Here is a 22,009-nt window from a genome sequence, read left to right on the forward strand (position 1 = left end):
TTGTGTTAGCAGGCAAAGCTAAGATGGTGAACATGGATTGTACCTGCTAAACATCTGCATCACATCAAAGTTCTGTGGATTGAACATAGGGCTGGGCGATACGGCAAAAAAAATGTATCACAATATATTTTTTCAAATTGTCCGATCTGTTTTTTTATCATTTTTAAACTGCCAGTTTTAAAGTATCTGTACTGAAACTAGATATTGGCTGTGCCTGCTTTCCACACAATCACTTGGGTGTGACTTCTTCAAATGATTAAACAGATATGTTGTTAGAAAGCCCATGCATATAATGTTTTGTTAACTTGTTTATTTAACTAAGTTCCATTCAGTAATAACTTGTTTCTCTTTGAATGCACCACCTGTGTGTGAATTGCTGTGCTGTGAATGTTAGTTTTCTTTCGATACAGCGGCGGATAGATTATAATTTTCTTTGCTCTTTCCCAACATTCACCTGTTCCTCCCTGGTTTATTGTTCCAAGTCATGGCAGAAATCTGTTTAGCTCCACGTTCAGTCTTTCTGTTTACTTCTCTGGCAACTTACAAACAGAAATGGAGCAGGAAAAGGTCGACTCTGATTGGTTGTTGCCACGCACATTTCCCACATGTTTGATCGAGTTAATATACTCACAGCTGATCACCATAATCAACCTATAATGTATCTTATGAACAGGTTTAAATACTGGACCAGTCACTTCATATGAAGAGCTATCAGGTGAAAAACTGCTGCAGCTCCATTCACTTATTACTCTACGTTTTTTCTTGTTGTTTTGCTGTGAGCACAACACGCACACACAAACACACACACACACACACACACACACACACACACACACACACACACACACACACTCACACACACAGCAACATGACACACACCCCCAGCCCCCTCTGTTTATTTGTACCTCCAGATGTCCTCAAATTATAACTGTGAGGTTATAAGGTTGACAGAAGGCAAGGCCAGAGTGGGAAAAAAATGGAGGGAAGAGCAGAGCAGAGGGGACAGGAAATGAACCAAGAGTGCAAAGACGAAAAGCAAAGTGTAAGAAGGGAGAGAGGGGGCGGGAAGGATGGAAAGTTCACATGCATTTGCTGCACCTGGACTGCTGGCATTTAAACTTGCCACACAGGCACAGTGTACACACACACACACCTTGAATTTATGATTGTGAAAAAGCTTTGTTATTACTACAACAACCTGCTGTCGTTATCTGATGGCTTTTTAATTTGTTTTACTCGAGGATTCCAGTCACAGTTTTGACTCGAGGCCAAGTGAACCGGCCAGAACGCGTTAGCCAGGACTTCAATTAGCACAAAAAAATCCATACATTCAATTCCACATTAGTCATTTCTCCACTCAGCTATTTTTATTTTTTTTTTGGTTTTCTGGCTCAGAAAGTGAAAAGGTTGCGTGAATGACAAAAAAAAAAACAGTGGATTTAAAGTAATTATTGATTTATTTGAAGAGAAGTAGGACTTAAATGCCACAGAGGAGACAAATGTCCACAGAGAAAATCACTTATTCATATTTCAGCCTTTGCTGTGTGTTGCAGTCAATCATCTGTCATTTCAGAAAGAATCAATACTGAATCTCGCCCTTTTTTTCCCCCCTGTAATATATCCCCCATTTTTTACAGAACTAATCTGCCACATAGCACAAAAATATTTCTACACGCTAGGTGGAACATGAGTGGAATTTTTAAGCTAAACCAAGTGTTTTTCTGCATCAAAATGCCATTGAAATACATTCCAACACTCCTACACACCGTTTCTTACTGAGCACGTAAAGCATCTCCAGTGTTTAAAGTGAGGATTTCCATCAGGGATAATAGTTCATGAGCTGGAAACCATTTTAATGCAACAGAGTGATTGGAATTAGACACATTAGCTGGGAAATGAGACATCTTAACATAGAGTAGTGATGTGTGCTGTCTGCCCGGGGAGGTATGAGGGGAAAGTGGGGGATCTTTGTATTAAATCTAGGACATCAAAAAGCCTCGGACAGGCCTGGCTGCAGCTACTGGGGTTGCAAATCATCTGATGTGCGGGTATCAAAAGGCTGACCCCGGGCTGCGGGACGCGAGGGAGGGGAGCACTGGACCCAGTACATCACTTTTGAAAAGCACTGGTGCTGCCTAGTTGATGAAACAGTGTGTTCTGAGACCTGAAAGGGGACACAGAGAGAGGACGGGGGGGTGAGACCTGTCGAGATGAGACGCTGCTTGAAGCTTGAAGGCAAAGATTGAACATTTTCAGAAACTCTGTCCCTGACACAAAGAGTGTCAATGAAGCAAAAAATAAAAAAAAGCAAGTGCTCAGCTTATTTTTGACTCAGTATGTTCCACCAACTGTAAAATATTACACTGCCCTTTTCTAAACTATCCGGTGCCAATATCTGATATTAGCATTAAAAGGACAACTCACACACTCATGACAATCTGCTGCAGGCATCCACAGAAAAGCCACTGAAACAAAAAAGTGTTTAATAGAGGTGGAAATCAGCAGAGGCCCCACGATATGATTTTATCCTGATACGTGAGGCACGATAGGATATTATTGCGATTTTAAGCATTTTGCGATGTGGTGAGTATTGTGATACAATATATTAGAGGTGGGGGGAAAAATCGATACAGCATAGCATCGCGATATTTTGCGTGACAATATTATATCAATTCATGGCCGCTAAGTACCGATATTCTGTGTTCCAACAGCTGGTGGGCCATCTGTTTGTGCTTCAGGAGGTTGTCGAAATAATGCTGCAAAGTTAGGCTTTTTTATGTTTCATTTAAAACAAATTCAGAGCAGTGAAGCTTAAAGTTGAGGAAAGTTTGATAAAATGCTGCAGTTGTTGTCGTCCATACATGTTTGATATCAGTTCAGTTCAGTTTGACTGAATACTTTGTTGGTCAGTCTGTGGGTTTGACTCTCATTGTGGAGAAATAAAAAGACTGAAGTGAGATGAATAGACTGAGACTTTTCTCTTATTTGACAAAACAATTCTTGACTGAATTTATTTTGTGGACACAAAATGCAGCTAAACAGTAAAATTGCAATATATTGTATTATAATACTCACCATATGGCACAATGCTTAAAATCGCAATAATATCATATCGTGACTTGAGTACCGGGAAAACATTGTACCGTGCTACCTCTGCTGAGTCACACCTCTAGTAGTTCTCTTTTGTATGTTTCATGTTTATGTGACTGGGAGTTTTATGTGTGCCACAGAGAGAGAGAACAAATAAACCTTCAAGGACATCTGTATGACTCGTGGCTATTATTTCACTGGATCGGTGTAGTTACAATGAGTGTAACTACAATGAGTGTAACTACACCAGACTGAGAATTTTCTCTTATTTGACAAAACACTTCTTGATTTAATTTATTTTGTGGACACAAAATGCAGCTAAATAGTAAAATTGCAATACATCGTATCCCAATACTCACCACATCGCAAAATGCTTAAAATCGCAAAAATATCGTATCATGACTCAGGAACTGGCATAAAATCGTATCACACCTCTACCATATATTGAGATTTCACTAACGTCACATAAGAGAAAATTCTAAGTTCTAAATTGGGAGGCAGCCATATATGTAAAGAGGAGACTTGTGGGAATCCAGAGAGCCTGACATAGCATGACATCAGAGGTCACATGAGCACTTTGAAAATCACCATGAAACATCAAAAAATAGCCTAACTTTGAGTTATTTCAACAACTTCCTGACACGATATCCTGACATACTTGGTGCCTATAGATTCCTTAGATCTTCTAGTTTCATATGAGTTCCAGTATTTCCAGTATATTTCTGAAAGTGAGCCTGCTACGGCCTCTGGAACAGAGAAAACGGTGGGCCATCGGAACGCTAAATATCAATACCAGCTGGCCATGAATCGATATAATATTGCCATGCAAAATATCACGATACTATGCTGTATCAATGTTTTCCCCCACCTCTAGTGTTTAACTAAAACTTTTTTAAATGCAGATGTCTCACGTTAAAGTCGTGCATCTTGATTGACCACATTTGCAAGAACAGAATAATGCACCAGCAGCCAACAGTGTCAGAGATGCAGAAAATCCATAATATTTCCATGATTTGACGACTATGTGCGTGTGTAAACGGTGACCGTCCGAATTAAAGCAGAAGCAACTTAGTAAATGTTGCCTTGAAGGAACTCTGCAGCAAATATGGCCTTGCTCTCTGTTGCCTGCTGTTTATTTGAATCAGCCATTGCATAACAGAAGAGATACACCAGCGATGAAGTAGCTCATGCTGGATTTCTTTGAAATACAAATATGATGGGAAATCTATTGATCCCAGCATGCAGGCACTTTTTCAAAAACAACTTTAATGGTTTCAGCAGTGAGGAGATGATCAATGTTTCTCAGTGGCAGAAAACAAGGCCGTCTTCTGTGTTTTAAAGGACATTATCATGATTTATCATTTTAAAATAGAATAATACTAGCTTTAAGATTTTCTTATCAATTCCTTATGATGTGATTAGTTGTAGATTTCCCAAAGCTTGTTCAGTTTCAGCATAAATGCACATTGTTTTAGATTTTCTTCAGTGACAGACGCACTAAAAATGTATGTGAGCATGCAACATGTGCAACTTTGTCTTTTTTTAAACTCTAACAGCTCCTGACACGTTCTTGCTGATTAAAAACCACACCTCCCTTTTAATGCCAGCCTCAGACTAGAGGATCAATTTGGTGACTTTGGGTCCCAGTCGCCCCTCATAACAACCGCAGGGCTGTTTTTTGTTACCGACTTTTGTTACTGACCAATCTCCCAAATTTCAAATTCAAGTCGTGTAGACTTGAAATCCTGTTTGAAAGAAACAGCAATGGAATAATAAACAAAAAACCCGCAACACCAGCCAATAAGAGCAGGCTGACCTGAAAGCCATGACTTCATTCACAGTTTTTCACTCTTTTTTGGTGCAAATTATGGTGCACACAAATGTTAACAGCTGACAGTCCACCACAATGTTTATTTTTCCTGAAGCCAGTTCCTGGAATAGCTGCTCTCACATCTTGTGGAGAAGTGTGGTCATTTAACTCCACTGAATCTTCTGGTGTGTGTTCTTATGATCAGAATCAGAAAACTTTGTTGTCTGTCATGACAGAAAATCGTCTAAGATGTGGCTCACATACAACAACATACAGTGCAAAAAGCAAACTCAGACAATAGACAAAAAGACATAAGACAAAAGACAAAAGACATATAACACGTTTTCCTAAAAACCAGCATAAAATATCTAATGAAGTTCATTCATGCAGGATAGGGAAAAAAAGATACTATATGTGCAAAGCTGCAAAGTGTTTATGTGTGGATCATCTTCTATTTAAGATAGTTATGATAGTGGGAATGAAGGATTTTTTATAAGTGCTTTTCTTGGCTGAATGGCAGCCCGATGGAAGTAACTGAAAAAATTGGTTAAATCTGTCCTAATGTCTGTGCACTCTAACGTTTTTAAGATCAGTTAAGTTCTGAAAACCTCTAGTTTGCACCAGGCATCATATAACATGATCTGAGCATTTGACTACAGTTCAAGAAACACCACTGTGAGGTGACTTTAATGGTGTCTACACATAATACAGATATATGTTGAGTGCTGCACGTAACTGTAGCTACTTCACTCTAATCGTATATGTTATCCACACTTGCTCTTACACTGCATTACTGCCATAACTGCACTGGAGACACATTTTCATATACACTGCCAGCAGCCTTTTACTTGTTACAGAGTTTAAATTGTTGAATTTCTATTACACAGTCTAGTGAACCACCACACAAGCCTGAATCTTGAGAATTTTAGTGCAAAAAAACTTCTTATTTATCCTCAAAGTAATCAGAAACTTGTGTATTTCCCAAGATGAGCCACTGCGGCCACTTGACAAGTGTGTTGCAGCAGCGTATATATATGTCACCCCCAAACAAGCATACACAAGCACTAACAGAGTCACTTCTGGCCCGAGTCACGTTCTATCTGACCCAGCGATGTCACACAACTTTAATAGGCTCGGGAGGGTTCAAATGAAGGGGGCGAATGAGCAAATAAAGTAGATAAAAAGATGAGTGGAGGGAGGCTGAGTTAACGAGACAAGTGGGGAGTCTGATTTAAGGTCCACCTTCGCCCAGTAGCCTTGAGAGATGGTGAGTGAGTTATGAAGGAGAGCCCCGGGGACAGAGCTGGTCCATCAAAAACCAAAAAAAAAGCAGCCCTCCTGTCACTGGCGCCCGGACACCAAGAGTCCAGTGACAGGACTGTCAGGATGTGCATTTAAACCGCAGATTGTTATGAATATCTTAACCAGAATGAGTGTTTTCATGTAAGATCCACAAACTTGGCAACAATCCAGATAAAATATGAGAAAACAAGTCTTAAGAGTCAAATTATTTCCATGCAAACCACATAGGCCTAATAAAGAAGAGACATGAGCTGCAGTCACGGCCAAAGATCCAGCTCAACAGTATGCACATATCAGTATGAGTGCAGCTTACCATTTTGGAGGTGGTGGTATCGATCTGCTGGGTTGCAATTAGCATTGACATGGCTGAAGTGGCAACAAAAGCTCCTCCAACACTCTTCTTCTCTCCCTTTTTTTTCCTCCTCAGTACATAAAAGTCCTCTGGACAAGTGCCGAATGAGTGGGAGGCTTCCACTAAAGTGGGAGGATTAGTGGAGCCCTCTTCTCCGAGCTCAAGACCCCCAGTCAGCTGACTCGCACACTCCAAGCACACTTCCACGTTAGCCAATCAATCACATAGCGACAAGGATTCGCTCTAATGCGCGGTGATCCATTCGCAGGGATGGGTTCTTGTGCGAAAATGTGCGCTCCCCAGCTTCACTCGCCTTCACCGGCTGCCTCCCCCCCCCCTCCTCTGCTCCCCTCTTTCCTCCACGGCGCTCTGCCTATCCCTCTTTGACTTTTCGCAGCCTCTCGATCTTGCTTATTGACTCTGGGGTTTATCAGTCTTTGTCTCTCCAAGACAAGTCGTCTTCTCCAACCCTCACTTGTAGAAGCTGCAGACCGTCTGTGTGTTTGGCTGCTCTCTCTCCCTCCCCTCATTCTTTCTCAGTCTTATCCCTACCTTTCTCCCTCCCCGCTAAGCTCTTCACCACAAGAGGCTGGGAGTTTTTTTGGCGGGGTTCAGCACCTGAACTAAATTGGACGAATAAACGTAATCTGTTGGGCTGGCCATGGGAGAGGCATCTGCCAGCAAACACAGCCAAACAGCGTTCTTTACATCTCCATCACAGCATTAGTGAGGCAAAGGTGTGTGTGTGTGTGTGTGTGTGTGTGTGTGCGTGCGTGTTCTTGTTCTTCCTACATAGTGAGGACCGGAACACGTTTTTAACCAAAAGAGTGAGGACATTTTTGCGAAGTGAGGACATTTCAGCCGGTCCTCATTTCTTTAAAGGCTTGTTTGAGGGTTCAGACTTTGTTTTAGGGTTAATGTTACAATTAGGTTTATGTTATGGTTAGGGTTAGGCATTTAGTTGTGATGGTGAAGGTTAGGTTAAGGGTTAGGGAAAGGGGGCTAGGGAATTCACTATTCCAATGAGGGCCCTCACAAAGATAGAAGTACAAGGATGTGTGTGTGTGTGTGTGTGTCTGCTTGGAGTTGGCAGGTGGGCAAAGAGACAGACAGAGGGAGGGAGGCAGGGAAGGAGAACAGACGGGAAACAAAATAGTCTGTGCTGAAAAAAATAGCAGAAATGCAACAGAATGCAATGAACAGAAGCAACCGAGTTGTTATAAACGATGTTTGCATGGCTCAAGTTGTTGGATATTGGAGGTGTAAACTTGTGTTTGCAGGTCTCCAGCTGGATGGGGTGTGTGCTGCTGTCAACCAATCTGCAGATCAATTTAATCAGTCCTTGTGATGGGCTGTAATAAACGGCTGCTGATGTATTCATGCCACGAATCGCACCTCGTAAATTACCCCCCACCTCTCAGGAAGATTGGTCCGAGGGCACGGCGCAGGACCAATCTGAATTTATGTAGCGTTTATAGGTACAGCGCCAAAATGGAACGACCGGTTGTGCGGTAGCCCAACACTCGCCGGGCCAGCAGCTAGTAAATGAAAAAGCAATGAAAAAAAACTACAAGAGTGGCTCTAGGTCGGGATCGAAAAAAACTTGTTAAACTTAAGGGCAGGGCAAACTTTTGTGATAGGAAAGTTCTGGAGGTTTTCCATGAAGTTTAATTTGCTCGGTCAACACCGGTCCAACTCTGCAAACTTTTAGGGGCTTTATTTAGTCGAGGAAAGAGCGGGGACTACAAAGCGGCTCTTGCTGATCAACACCATTGTGAGGCTGACAGAAATGCGTGTGGAGGTGTGTGACTTTTCTTTTCTTCTCTCAGGTAACCATGGTTTGGATTGGAGAGAAAAATTCAGGAGCTAAGCTCGTTTAAGATATATTCTCAAATAAAAAATGTTATTCGGAACAAAATGAAAGCCTCGTTATACCTAAAATGAAGTGCTTACTGCACCCTAACAGCATAGAAATGTGTTTTTCTGTACATTACATCAGTGAAGTCAGTTTTTTTTTTTGTAAAGGCAATAGAAGACAGAGTATACCTGTGGCACTAAAAAGGTTGACGGTCTGCCAAGGTCTGGGAAAAAGAGTTTTATAAAACACTAACAACGACACTGTGTTCACTTTGAATCCATCACAGCGTTGGCGTCACCCAATCAGTGCCAATGCAGCTTTTTCTTAAAACTCTTTTCTTCTCTGAATCCTAAAATCAGGACAGGCTGTTTCAGACGTTATTTGACAACAATCTGACTATCACAGTGACTTTAAGCAACATTTGGTAGGAGAGTGTGGACACGTATAATTAGGCAGGGCCCGGTTCCATTCTTTATACAACGACTTCTGTCTCGTGTGTAAAACTGCAGAGTGCATGGATGCTTTTAACGGCTGTCCAAATGGACTGTAAGCTGTTATCTTTGTTTGGATGATTCATGCAAAAGAAACTGGAGTCTTGGAAAGAGATTGAAGAGGCAGAGCGATCAAGCCCGAGGAGGCTGTAATGACATGTTTTATGCCCCACCTTGGAGTAGGGCCATTCCAAACAGGTGTTAACATTTCTGCCTTTGGACAAAATGTCACACGATACCAATCATGTCACAACACCTAGAACAGCACGGTCTTCTACAAGTTACATTCCCATGCAACTAAACTACATGTGCAGTTTTGAGGGGAATGTATTTTCTCCTGGATTTGTATATATTGTTCTTGATGTATCACAAAAGTGTTTCTTAAGTTCTGCAGATGGAGGTTGTGAAAACACAGGAGACTGCTGATCGTGTCCCATGTGGAACCAAATGTCAATAGTCATGTTTCCATTGACCAACTTCTCTGTGCATTTTGCATGAGAAAAACTTGACGGAAACACCAAAAATACAATGAAATGTACGAAAATGTGCGTGAAAGTTTTAACGCTCGCTTAAGGTGGTTCGCGTCTTTTTCAAAAGATATTTAAAGCGCTAAACAAGAGATGGAAACACTTTTTCCAAATAAGTTCTGACGTAGCGAACATTTAACTCACATGACTGGTCAGCTGTTTCTGCTCAAACATGAAAGAACAATTACAAGTTCCCTGATTGAATCCAATTCCTGAACACTTCTTTCCATTCCTGCAGAGTCAACAATGCAGAAATACACAAGTAACAGTAATCCACATGCATGATGTTAACAGCTGCAGCTGAATGAAGAATGCATGTTTTGGGGTAATTTAAGGCTTTAATTTCTGTGTTGATATTGCATTGTTGTATATTTGTACACATGAACCTTTCTCAAAGTGTTCTCATTTGTTAGTTAATGATTTTGTTGCAAGCCATTTAAAAAAAATCTTTTTAACCAAATTATGCTTTTTTAAGAAGCGATGAGGACAAAATTTGCCCTTTCAAAAAGTCGCCGCAGTGTAAATAGTGGTGTTTCCATCAAAAAATGTCACTGCACATGTTGAAGAATTGCATGCGAAACGCTTGACAGAAACTTTTGAAAATGGACATATACGTTTTTTCCACTCGCTTGAAGTGGTTTTCGTCTTTTTGGAAAAATAGTTCATGCACTAAACGGGAGATCGAAACACTTTTTCCGAATAAGTTCTGATGTAGCAAACATTTAACTCACATGACTAATCAGCTGTTTCCTCTGGCATGAAGGAACAATAATAAGTTTCCCAGTTGAATCAATTCCTAAAGACTTTCTCCATTTTCACTCATGGGTGGCCAAAGTTGTCCGATGATTAAATCCTTTTTAGTTGTTGTTTTTTCTCTACTTCTTCTATTCTTTCCTGATGGATTAGCCTACAGCGATACATCACACTGCCATCTTCTGACCAAAGTGTGTTTATGCAGCTTTGTTTATTTGCTCTAAACTGCGAATTGAGGTCCAAGGGCCAGCTCCAGCTCGTGGTGCCTAGGGCGAGACTTAAAACCAGGGGGGACAGGGCTTTCACTGTGGTTTTTTTAATTTTGCGCGAGTTTTGTGGTCCTGTGTCTTTTATTCATTTTACTACGTTTAACTACATCTTTTATTTATTTTACTATGTTTATCTGTTTTTTTATTTTTTTATTTATAGCATCATTTTAGATTTATGCACTTATTTGATTATTTATTGCTGATTGTTATATGGAAATGCTTGTTTTATTGTTTTTATGATTCTATGTACAGCACTTTGGAGATGTTTTTGTTGTTTAAATGTGCTATACAAATAAAGTGGATTGGATTGGCTCAAACCAGTTGATGGAAACGTCCCCAATTTGCATTTTCTTTAATGCAACATTTCAAAATTTTGCTTCAAAAATTAAATTAGACTTTAATGGAAAATTTTACATTTTTTCCACTAAACCTAACCATGTAGTTTTGTTGCCTCACACTAACCAAGTTAAGTAACACATGTATTTTTTTTAACCCAAATCCACATCTGTTAATAAACATACAGCACCTTGTAGTTTCAGTGCCTAGACATGACCTGTCAGTGACCGTTTCGCAGCTATAACCCTGGAGCAAATATGTTTCCCCTGAAACGTAATTAAGACTGCAGTTAAGTCGTATTGGAAAGTTATTTTTATGTGATAGGGTTGGCAGAAATGTATATATGCATCTAACTGCTGATATAGATTTTTTTTTACTACTGCAACATAATGAGTAAATGTTATTTATTGCATAAATGTATGTAATTTCTTTTCATATCTGATCCTGCAATGCAATATCCGCTTGTAGCAACAGCATTAGTAGGTCTTTCTACAGTTAAAATTAGCAACACTTTAACTAAAGTGCTTTTTGTTGCCTAAACTAAACAACAAATGAGGCTCAGGGTGAATCCACCATCCACTGCAACCACTTTCCACCTACTTCTGATATCACAATGTTCTTGGGAAAACAATTTAGTAAAATGCATGTGCAATTTCTGCATTTTAAGGACGCGAATACACAAAATAAACACACAAATGTTAACACTACCATGACTCAATTTACATGTTCTTATGCACTTACTAACCAACTCAGATAATTCAACTTTATATTTATTGACATAAGCTCCCCTTATGGATACTTTTTGCAGATATTTCACAATAAAAGTCTGTGAATGGAACAGGCAATGAAACAAATGATGCAACCTGAAAATGCTGGAGGGCTTTTAATGTGAAACTAATTGAGGAACTGGCCGACGTGTCCAGTTTGCAGTAAAATCAAAAGCAGCAACAGAAATCTAACTGCAGGAGCAGATTGGACAACAGGGAGGCAACTTACTACAATATGAACCAGCGGACATAAAAGAGGCAGAATTTGATAGAAAAGCATCCAATAAAAGTCTGGGGTTTTTATTCAGCGGAGGAAAAAATTGTAAAAACATTATATTATCCGGCTGTAAAAGCCTACTCTTAAATCAGCAATATCTGAGAGTCATTTCAGGGAAATCATGTTGTAAAAACTCAGCAGGTCCATCTGGTCCATCTAGAGACCTGGCTCAGGTGCTGGCAGAGCATTTTTCACCTTGACGTCAGATGTTTCACTCCACACAGCCGGTTACCGCTGCTGCCAAAGAAAAACACATTTATCCGACCTACAGTCCGACTTGGATTTAAATTGCTTTTTTTTCCTTCAACTTTATGGTTTACAGACTCAACAGACCATGTGATGTGTAGCTTTCCAATCATGAAACCCAAAGCAACTGAATTAGCTCGCTCAGTTGATTTCATGGTTGCGTCACGTGTTTGTGGATCAAATTATGATGAGAAATAAACAAATCGTGGTATGAAATGTATCAACTGTACATAACAGGCTGCTCAAAGTCTTCATTAGGAGGTCAGGAAACATTTGATCAAATTCAAACTCCAACTGAATTTGTTAGAAATTAATTGTTGTACATATTTGGACATAAATAGCAGTTAAATATGTTTACTCCTTGTATTAAAGTATCATTTTCACATTTCTTTTTAGTTTTTATGCTACTTTATAGTTTATTAATACTTCTTCATATCTACAATTAAGAGGAAAACACTCTTCTTTTCACTTAACTACATATATTTGACACATATAGTTACTTTTTACAATAACAAAAAAACACATGATATATTTATACTGTATGGTATGATCGACCCGGTATTAAAATTGTCCCTGAAACATAAAAAATACTTCTTTATATTTATGAGTGATAAAAGCAAAATAAAAACAAATAATCAATAACACTGTGCAAGGAGCCATTCTGCATAAACAGTACTGTACAATACAGTGGTAAATGACTATTAAAGCTGTAAACGGCAGACTTTCTTATGAAATATCTATTATATATTGTCATCAACCACAAAAAAACACCTGAGCATTATAGATAGATAGATAGATAGATTACTTTATTCATCCCCGAAGGGAAATTCGGTATGTTAGTACAGCTGAAAACTGTTTTGTGCTGATTTGAGAAGCAATAAAATGATCCTTCCTCAGGCTGGTTGAGTATCTAGAGGTAAAGTTGGAGATTTGTACAGGTTAAAACAATTTTTTCTGCCCTTGTCAATGTCCTTACTATATTTTCGACTCATTTTGTAACTCATTTCAGGAATAAAACAGTTTGTTTTCATGAGAAAAAACAGACATTTTCTAAGTGACCCCAAACTTTTGAATGCTAGTGTATCTCAACACAGTTAATAGTCGTTTGCTGCTATATATTAATGTTGTGAATGTCATGTACAGCACCTTTATGTAAAGGATCTGAAGGCTTCTTCCTCCATGATTATGTAGTAATGATTTTAACGTGGAATTTTTAATCGATCTGTGTCTTTTTTAATTTTAATTTTATCTTTGACTGTGTATCAGTATCACTGAACTGAAAAACGACTGAGCGTTCAGTTCTGCGGCCGTACGTCAACAAGCCAATTAGCTGAGAATGAAGTTGGATAAAGCTACAGTTTGCAAACTGAAAGTTGCAATAACAATTATAAAACACACAGAAATATAGAGTATTAATTTGAGCAAAACTAGCTTACTGTATCAAACCTTGCTAGCATGAATTACTAGGTTTAATTTAATCCAAAACGTATTTAAACACAAAACACACTTAAATATGAAGATTACTGTGAAAACTAACCTCATGCCTCTTCGGGGCATGAGATAACATCACTCCTTGATGTTATCTTTACAGTTTAATCTCACTTGAGTCTCTTTTCGTCCTTTCAAAATAAAAGCGTCCATTATCAAAAGTCGTTTTGCATAGTAATTTATATATTTTTTTTTTCTTTCTCCCATATATGCATGTTTTAATACATACTGGAATATGTATAAAAACATTAAACATTTATATAGCGATTTATTTTTATTTTTTGATATGATTTGATTTTGATTTTTAACGTTATATATCCTCGAGTTGGCAGCTTTCTTCCAAACGCCCATCCCTAGTGACAACAGAATATGCAACTGAAATAGAAAAACATACACCAAAAGTTATTAAAGATTCAAAACAATAGACAGTGGGTAATGGAGCGTCAAATGTGCAGTTGTTGGTTGACAGAGTATCAAACACAAGTCTGATATTCTGTCTGGGCTGTTAACTAATACCTGGATGAGGATCACGGTCCTCCACCTCAACCCTTTAAACCCATTTATTCCATTATTGAGCACTGACTTTTCAATTCCCCCAGATCACAAGAAAGGAGCGAAGAGACAAAATGAAAAAAAGTCCCTAAGGTCTGAAGAAGCACTGAAGGCAATTCCAACATATTGTCTACAAAGACGAAGCTGGCTGGAGCCGGTGAGGTACGACTCCGCTCTGCTTAGGGAAAGAAACGGAGCTGGAATGGAAATCGTAATAAGATTCTAAAAAAATCCGGGGAGAGAAAATGTGCAGCTGGGAATGCTTTTAAAATGTCCAACTGGCACATTTAATCCGGGCATTATTCGGTGGAAGAAGAGAAAGCAAAACATTTTTCTTGGAGTCACCCCAGTGAAAAATGACCATGATGTATCACAAATCCATTTCAGAATAGCTTTCCATTTTTTTGATTAGCAAGCAGTTCAGCATTTTGCTAATTTAATCTGGCCTCTGAATTGAATTTGTATTGCAGCCATAGTTAATAACTTGACATTCAGCGTATGACTGTGCTATTTAGATAAGTGATGGGCCTTCTTTGAACACCCACATGCTTCTTTGCCAAATTGCCCCATTGCTCATAATAAAAACCTGTGTCTGAGAAAGTCCCTGCTGTTATATTTTAGTGGAATTGTTATTAATAGGACTATCATAATATAATGCGAGGTCCATATGTAGACATATCATAGAGCCAAAGAGAAGCAGAATCTTCGGGGAGGATTTGAGGAGACGAAGAAAGTCTGCAATGGCATTCATGTAACGGCTCGTGAATAAAAGATGAAAGTTTTGACTTGGCTCCAAGTTTCATCTCTCTTGTGGCTCATCTCAATTACTATAGAGGCGCTTTTAGAGGAGAGTCGAGTCAGTAAGTGTGCCGTAAAGAGCAGACGATGTGGAACGCGCAAGGAAATTTTTCATTTTTAATACATGGGAGGACAATGACTGACACTTCAGACGGACACGAAAATTCCCAAAACACAATATCGCCGCAATATGGTGGAGCTCAACCTACATTTTCTACTATGAAAAGGGCTCCGAGCACTTTAATCAATCATGGCTGGAGAGCAATCGCCTCACAGCGGATAAAGCTCTGTACACTGCTGCTCTCCTGTCTGTCTGTCCTTCATTCTTTTAAAATCTTAAGCTTCACAATTTAAGGTTTTAAATGTATTTGTGCAAATGGCCAATGCTTTAGAAAGGAGCAGTGCAGATTAAAGAACACATTTGCTTGGTTTTCTGCTGTAAGAAGACACAATTCACCACAATTTTCTGAAAATAAGACCTTTTCACAAAGAGCACAGCTCTGAAAATGCTTCTGGTGAGTAGGAAATTATGAAAAAGACGGAAGGAAAATACAAATGAAGTGTTAATCATGTACAAGTTCCAAAAAATACAAGAAAAAGAGAAAGAAAAAGCTTGAATAAACAATTAAATGTTGCAATTTGAACTTTTAGAGGAGTTTCCTCCTGCATGGTTCACTTAGTTTCCTCCCACAGTCCAAAGACATGCAGCTTAGGTTTAATTGGTGAGTCTAAATTGCCCGTAAGAGTGAATGAGAGCATGAATGGTTGTCTGTCTCTATGTGTCAGGATGGATGGTTTCCTTAGTTTTATCTCCCAAAAGAAGAAGAAGAGAAAACTTTCACATGAACAAATGTAAGAACAAAGATTGAATGTCTGATATGTTTTACCATGCATGTTTCATCCCCATGGGATCTGAATAACCGGGGCATTTAAATGCCAATCAATAGTAATATTTTAAACCAAGATGTCTCTTAATGAAGTTTAAATATTGGGGGTGGAATGGTTCTGAAACCGAGGCCAGGAACCACAACACAACGTCTATGGTTTTCATGAATGCAGCCTTGTGAATGCAGCATTAAGTGTTTCCAACCAGGTGAGCGCTGGCAGAGACCTCATGTGAAGCAGTAAGACAAAGAAAAAGGGCATGCTTAGAAACAACAGGTGGTGTAACCCAAGGCACATCACTGTTTCAAGGTTTGTAATGAGGGTTGTAAAGGTGTGGAAAATCCACATTTAGTTTCCAGAAACTTTTTATGGGAAGTTAAGCTGGGCAATTTTGGACATGACATTTCAACAGATTAATTTGTAAGTAGAATTTTATCAAGTTTTGATTATTTTATTGCACAATCAATTATTTCAGTGAACCCCCCCCACCTCCCAAAAAAGTCCCATTCAACATGTTAATGAGTTGAACATGTGATGGAGGAATGCACAGTGCATGTAGGGGGCGTGGCCTCAGTAGGGGCGTGGCCTCAGCAGCCCTGTAGTAAGCAGTGTGCTATGTGCATGTGATTGATGAATAACAGATATATTCAAGTATACTTGCATGAAATCTGGTTGTTTTAATCAATATAATATTTTCCTCAACTACTTTAAAGTTCTCCGTTAAGGGCCAAGCTTCAATTTTGTAAATTCTCTGTTTATTCCAGTTTTCCCCAAAATTCCCGTTAATTCCCATGGAAAGTTTCCAACCTAGTGAAGATGACTTATTTGACCTTTATGATGAGCACTATTCATTAGCAGTGATATCTTTGTTTCCTTTTTTATTTTTTAGGGTTGGGTACCATTTACATTTGAACCAATACCGGTGCTGGTAGTTCTGTTTCCGGTACTTGCATGAAATCTTGTTGTCAAGATTATACTTAAATACATTTTCCCCAATTATATTTAAGTCCCCTGTTAAGACAAACCTTAAATTTAGTAAATTCCCGATTTATTACCGTTTATTCCCATAAATTCCTGTTAATTCCCATGGAAAGTTTCCAACTTCGAAAAATTCCCCTATTTGTAACAGCCATATTATCTGCAGAGCGATTTGTTGAGGGATGTGCTGTCTTTATAATTGTTTATATCCCACCATCACCTGTGCAGATGTAGCAAGTGATGCTAAACTACAGACACAACTCAATGTTTTTAAGTAAAATTTCGAACAGGAACTGTCTGTCTGTTTATTCTACTGAGAGGAAAGTATTGGCTTGCTCAGGGACATTATGAATTTAATTTATGCATCTTTTGTGTTCAAGGCTAAAAATGGAGAAAGTTGAGTGGCAGCAATCTGTAGACTGAATAGTGTCTTTATTTAGTTAATTTATAAAGATAATTTAGCTGAGTTTTCTTTAGTGTACTTGTAGTTAATTGAATTCAAATCCAGATTTTTTCCACCCATTTTTTAAATATAAAAATGGCTATGAACCAAACAGTGGCTCAAAAATGGAACCAAACTGTTTATTCATATTGTGATATAACATGACACATTACAAATAATGCATAAAGCGGGTAGAAATGTCAAATATCAGTGTGGGTTTTGCATCTTAAAAGCACATTTTCACCCGCAGAAATCGACATCTCCTCTCTGATACCTCGCAGGTAAGAAAACGTCGCCGCCAATCAGGCTCCATTTGTCAAAGTAAACCTTCAGACCGAGACTAAGCTCCTGTTAAACAAAAGCAACGACAAAACATTAATTTAATGAGAAGTCTGCAGAGAGAGATTAAAGTAACTCAATGCAGCATTCAGCCAAACAATCCATCTTGGACAGAATAGTTGAGGGACAATGCTCCTTCTGACTAATTGCATTTTAAGCTGACTTGTGCCTGACGCAAAAGGGCAAAGTAATTCACTGACACCAACAAACAACTCGACCACTCACTCAGCCGAGAGGGTGTTTTAACCAAAACGCTGAGACATTAATCCGAGGCACCTCCTCCATTAGCCTCAGCTTGTCACAAGTGAAACCGGAGCGAGAAAAGCCCACTTCACTGGCATATAGTTAATTTCATGCCATGCTGAGGAGAGACAGGGATGGGCCCAGAGTAAACGCTTTAGGCCGAGGACTTTACAGCACTCATGAATACTCATCTATTAGTTTTGGTTTGAATGGGAGTGGATGAGCCCAAGGTCAGCAGAAATCCTGCGTCTGACCATTGATCTGAACGCCGCGCCAATTCAGCCGCACATGACTGATGACGACCCCAAACAATCAGGTATTACAGGCAGGAAAGGCCAATATGGTGACAGATGTAGGAGCATGTGCACGGCGTTTAATAATGTAAAGGCTCGTCACGCGGCGTCTCAAGGTAAATGACAGCAGGAGCGGGAGGGGGAATGTAATTTCCCAACAGCAATGTCAGACACCGCCTGCTGCTGATGTGCCATTTCTGCATCTGCTCTGCTTCAGCATCAGATCAGCTGCACGCTGCCGGACAGATAAATGGATTCCACCCAACTTTTAAAGAGGATTAAATATAAGAAAAACGTTAGGTTTGTGGAGCAGTTTAGCGCTCCAGCGAGTTTCGAGACTTCAGCAGAAGTTCAAGAGGTTATTTTTGGCTGGAAACCCTTGAAAGTGCTCACTGCTACACTTTTTAATGGCTTCGCCTCCTTCTTTCTCCTTCTGTCCTTCTCTTCTTTTATTTCTGATTAAAACCTTCTCCTAATGAAGAAAATCTAGCAACATACTAAAATGTAAGACTAAATCGTCCGATGGTTAATGCTGCAGCAATAGTAAAAACAGCTATAATAATAGCTAGAAAACTGATTCTCAATTTTAACTTCTGTAGTTTGTCTAAAAACTGAAAATGTATCTAATTTGAGGCCATAATATTAGCATGTTTATGTCATATTTAAAGCAAATTTATTGACCATGTGGATTTTTTTTGGCAGACGTGGGTATCATTTTAGAGACTTATCTTGAAATTCAATTTAATTTATATAATATTTTATACCGACTTCAGGCAATTAAGTATGCATGACAAAGTAAGCAAATAAAATTAATTCATTAATTAAATACACATATTTTCAATATTTTCAAATGTATGAATTGTAATGTGTGTCCCCAGTCCTAACTTAGTGATAAATATTCGTATTTATTTTGTTTTCTTTTTCCTCTCTGAATTGAATTTGACCAAATAAATAAATAAATAAATAAATAAATGTTTGTTGCTTTTCTTAAAAAAACCCTTTCTCTGTCTAATGGTCCAATCACAATTGGAGGCCATCTGGATTTCTTTTATGCACTCTCAAAGTGCAGACTGAATGTTTCTCATTACAAATGCAAAAAACTTAAGGTTTCCTCTCTTTTCTAAATATCTAGACCAGAGCCCAGCCACAGTATTGCTGCTTGCAGCTATAATTTAATTTGTTTCTGCCACCCTGCGACCATGACCTGCTATCATAAACCCTCACAACCTTTCAGTGCTATTTTTTGGCCAAAAGCAGCACAATAGCTCTCCATCCTGGATGGTGAGCCACAAATCCTGAAAATGAAAAATAAGTGAAAGGAAAATTCCATCCTCAGATACCTCTTACACCAGGAGGCTACTGCTGCTGTTTCCCTGCTTGTATATAACAACTCTTTGCATTGAGAATGTGTAGGAGCAGTAAGAGAACTGGAGCTTTTCCAGTTGAGGAAAAGATGAATCAAACAGCTCACTTCAAAAGCATCTAGCAACTAGTTTCAATTAATTAAGTTCTATTGAAGTTGCTGTTGCATCACTCTATGCAATGTTTCTTTCTCATCTCTGGTTTGTGCAAACTGGCAAGTCTTGACAAAAGCATTTCTCTTCAAATCCTTTAAGATTTACTCTGCTATCCAACCAGATATTAACTTAATTGAAAACACATCAATGTGATGAAGCATCATAGGTGTCAGTAGCGGTGTTTCCATTAGAGTTAAAGCGAATTTTGAAGTGACATTTTGAAATGTTGCATTAAAGAAAACTAGTGCAGTTCCAGTAGGAAGTGTGTATTTGTATTTATTATTTTGTAGGTAATGCTAATGCCTCTTACAAGTGTAACCTTAAATAACACAGAAATTATATCTTTCTGTCCGTTTTATGCTTAGCTGTCAGTTAATAAAGTTTTGTCTTTACTGTTCTCAATGGATCAAACTGATGCGGAAAAAAAGGCTTAAATCTCCGCTTAGCATGCTAATCGTGAGATAGCACATTACACAGTATGCTGCACTAAAAGTACATTAACATGAACCTAATTAGCTGATATACTATATCGCATGTACGTATCTCATATCAAATGATTATGGGCATTACACTACGCAACATGAATGTCATCCCTGAATTACACAGTAATGCAACATAAGAAGTGAATAAAGCTAAATCTCCGCTTAGCATAGCATGCTAATCGCACTACAACAACGTCTGCAACTCTATAAAACTCTTACTTTTCATAAGGTACCACACCATCCAGCACATACACATCGAACATTGATGGAAACTGGAAACTATTCGAGTATTATTGGAAAATTTAACCTTGTTGCGCACTTTAAAACTCCTAAAGATAGGTAGGCTAAATAGACTTACAGATGAGATGAGTCAGGGTGGAAATCCAGAGTGAATTGTGTTACTGACCAGGTGTAGGCCTATCACACAATGGGGCGGAGCTCCACTAAAAGGCGACCGATCGGAAACAGTGCAATGCTGCAACAAGTCCTACGTAAATAATGATATTTTGAAAAATGAATTCAAACATCTTACAAATCGAGAATGCACACAGTTGTGCCATGCGCAAGCCACATACGAAATCTTAGGTCAGTCTGACTAACGGTCAGCGAGATATGCCCTTGACACACATCCACACACACACACACACACACACACACACACACACACACACACACACACACACACACACACACACACACACACACACACACACACACACACACACACACACACACACACACACACACACACACACACACTTCTTGCTTCATAGATAGATGTGAATAAGGGACATTTCCATCAGCTGGTTTAGAGCAAATATACAAAGCTGCATAAACGTACGTTGCTTGTACGTGTTGCTGTAGGCTAATCCGTCAGTAAACAGTAGAACAGAGAGAGAGAAAAAAAAGACATTGCTAATCTGACAACTTTGGCCATCCATAAGAGAAAATGAAGTGTAGTCTTCAGGAATTGGATTCAATTAGGCAAAGGGATGATTGTTGAGAGAGGTCCATGTGCCTAAATATACAACATTGCAATATAGATAAAGAAGCCTTAAATTACCCCAAAACATGCATGCTTCATTCACCTGCAGCTGTGGACATCATGCATGTGGATTACTGTTACTTGTGCAGTCATGTTTATTGTGCATTTCATGATGAGCACTTCTGCATCGTTGACTCTGCAGCAGCCTCCACTGTACCCTTTTGCTGCACCATTATGCAGGTTTTTCTTCCTGACCCACCCTAATTATTCTCTCTGACCTCTCATCCCCCCATTACATCACATCAAATTTTAAACCACATCTGCTAAAAACTGCTTTGAAAATGTGTCTTTTTCTGAGCTCTCCTATCCCCACCACTTTTCAACACAAAGTGACACCCCTATGAACCATCATTTAGATTTGGCCTCTTCTTATGCCTTTATTTTTAAGTTATTTATTGAGACACTATAGTATTTCACCATTAATTTTACATGAGTCAAGTCAAGTCAAGTCAAAGTTTATTTATACACTTCATTTAAAAACAACCTCAGTTCACCAAAGTGCTGTACGGTTATTAAAATACAATAAAATCACACACAAATATAGTAATAAATTCAAAAAATAATAATAATAATACTCAAACAACAAAATAATAATAAAAACTCAATTTAAAAACAGAGTTAGAGTTAAAAAGGAACTAAAAAGTAAAAAGTAAAAAGCCAAGGATTCTTGCCTAGCTGGGACTGAACGCCCAGGAGAATAAAAAGGTTTTTAATAATGTTTTATAGTGCTCAACAGTCTAAAAAAATGAAAAAAAAAAAAAAATAAAAATGAAAAAAAAAAAAAAAACAGTGTTTTTTACAGTTTAAAAGTTTTCCACTATTCTTTGATTTAAGGTCATAAAAAATAATTTTATGGCCTATTTCTGATG

General features: G+C 38.6%; 1 protein-coding gene across 4 annotated transcripts in view; it reads right to left on the minus strand.

The window, feature by feature from the left end:
• dpp6a (dipeptidyl-peptidase 6a) overlaps nucleotides 1–22,009 on the minus strand; it is a 310,062-nt gene that overhangs the window by 222,289 nt on the left and 65,764 nt on the right. The window contains exon 1 of one of the 4 annotated variants that reach the window (XM_059327307.1): nucleotides 6,516–6,662. The exons of the other annotated variants lie outside the window; for them this stretch is intronic. Within the exon in view, the coding sequence (XP_059183290.1) occupies nucleotides 6,516–6,566 (51 nt within the window). The 5' untranslated portion in view covers nucleotides 6,567–6,662. Of the gene's footprint in view, nucleotides 1–6,515; nucleotides 6,663–22,009 lie in introns of those variants that run through there. 4 annotated transcript variants of the gene reach the window in all.

The sequence above is a fragment of the Centropristis striata genome, chromosome 23, assembly GCF_030273125.1.
Source record: "Centropristis striata isolate RG_2023a ecotype Rhode Island chromosome 23, C.striata_1.0, whole genome shotgun sequence".
NCBI lineage: Eukaryota > Metazoa > Chordata > Actinopteri > Perciformes > Serranidae > Centropristis > Centropristis striata.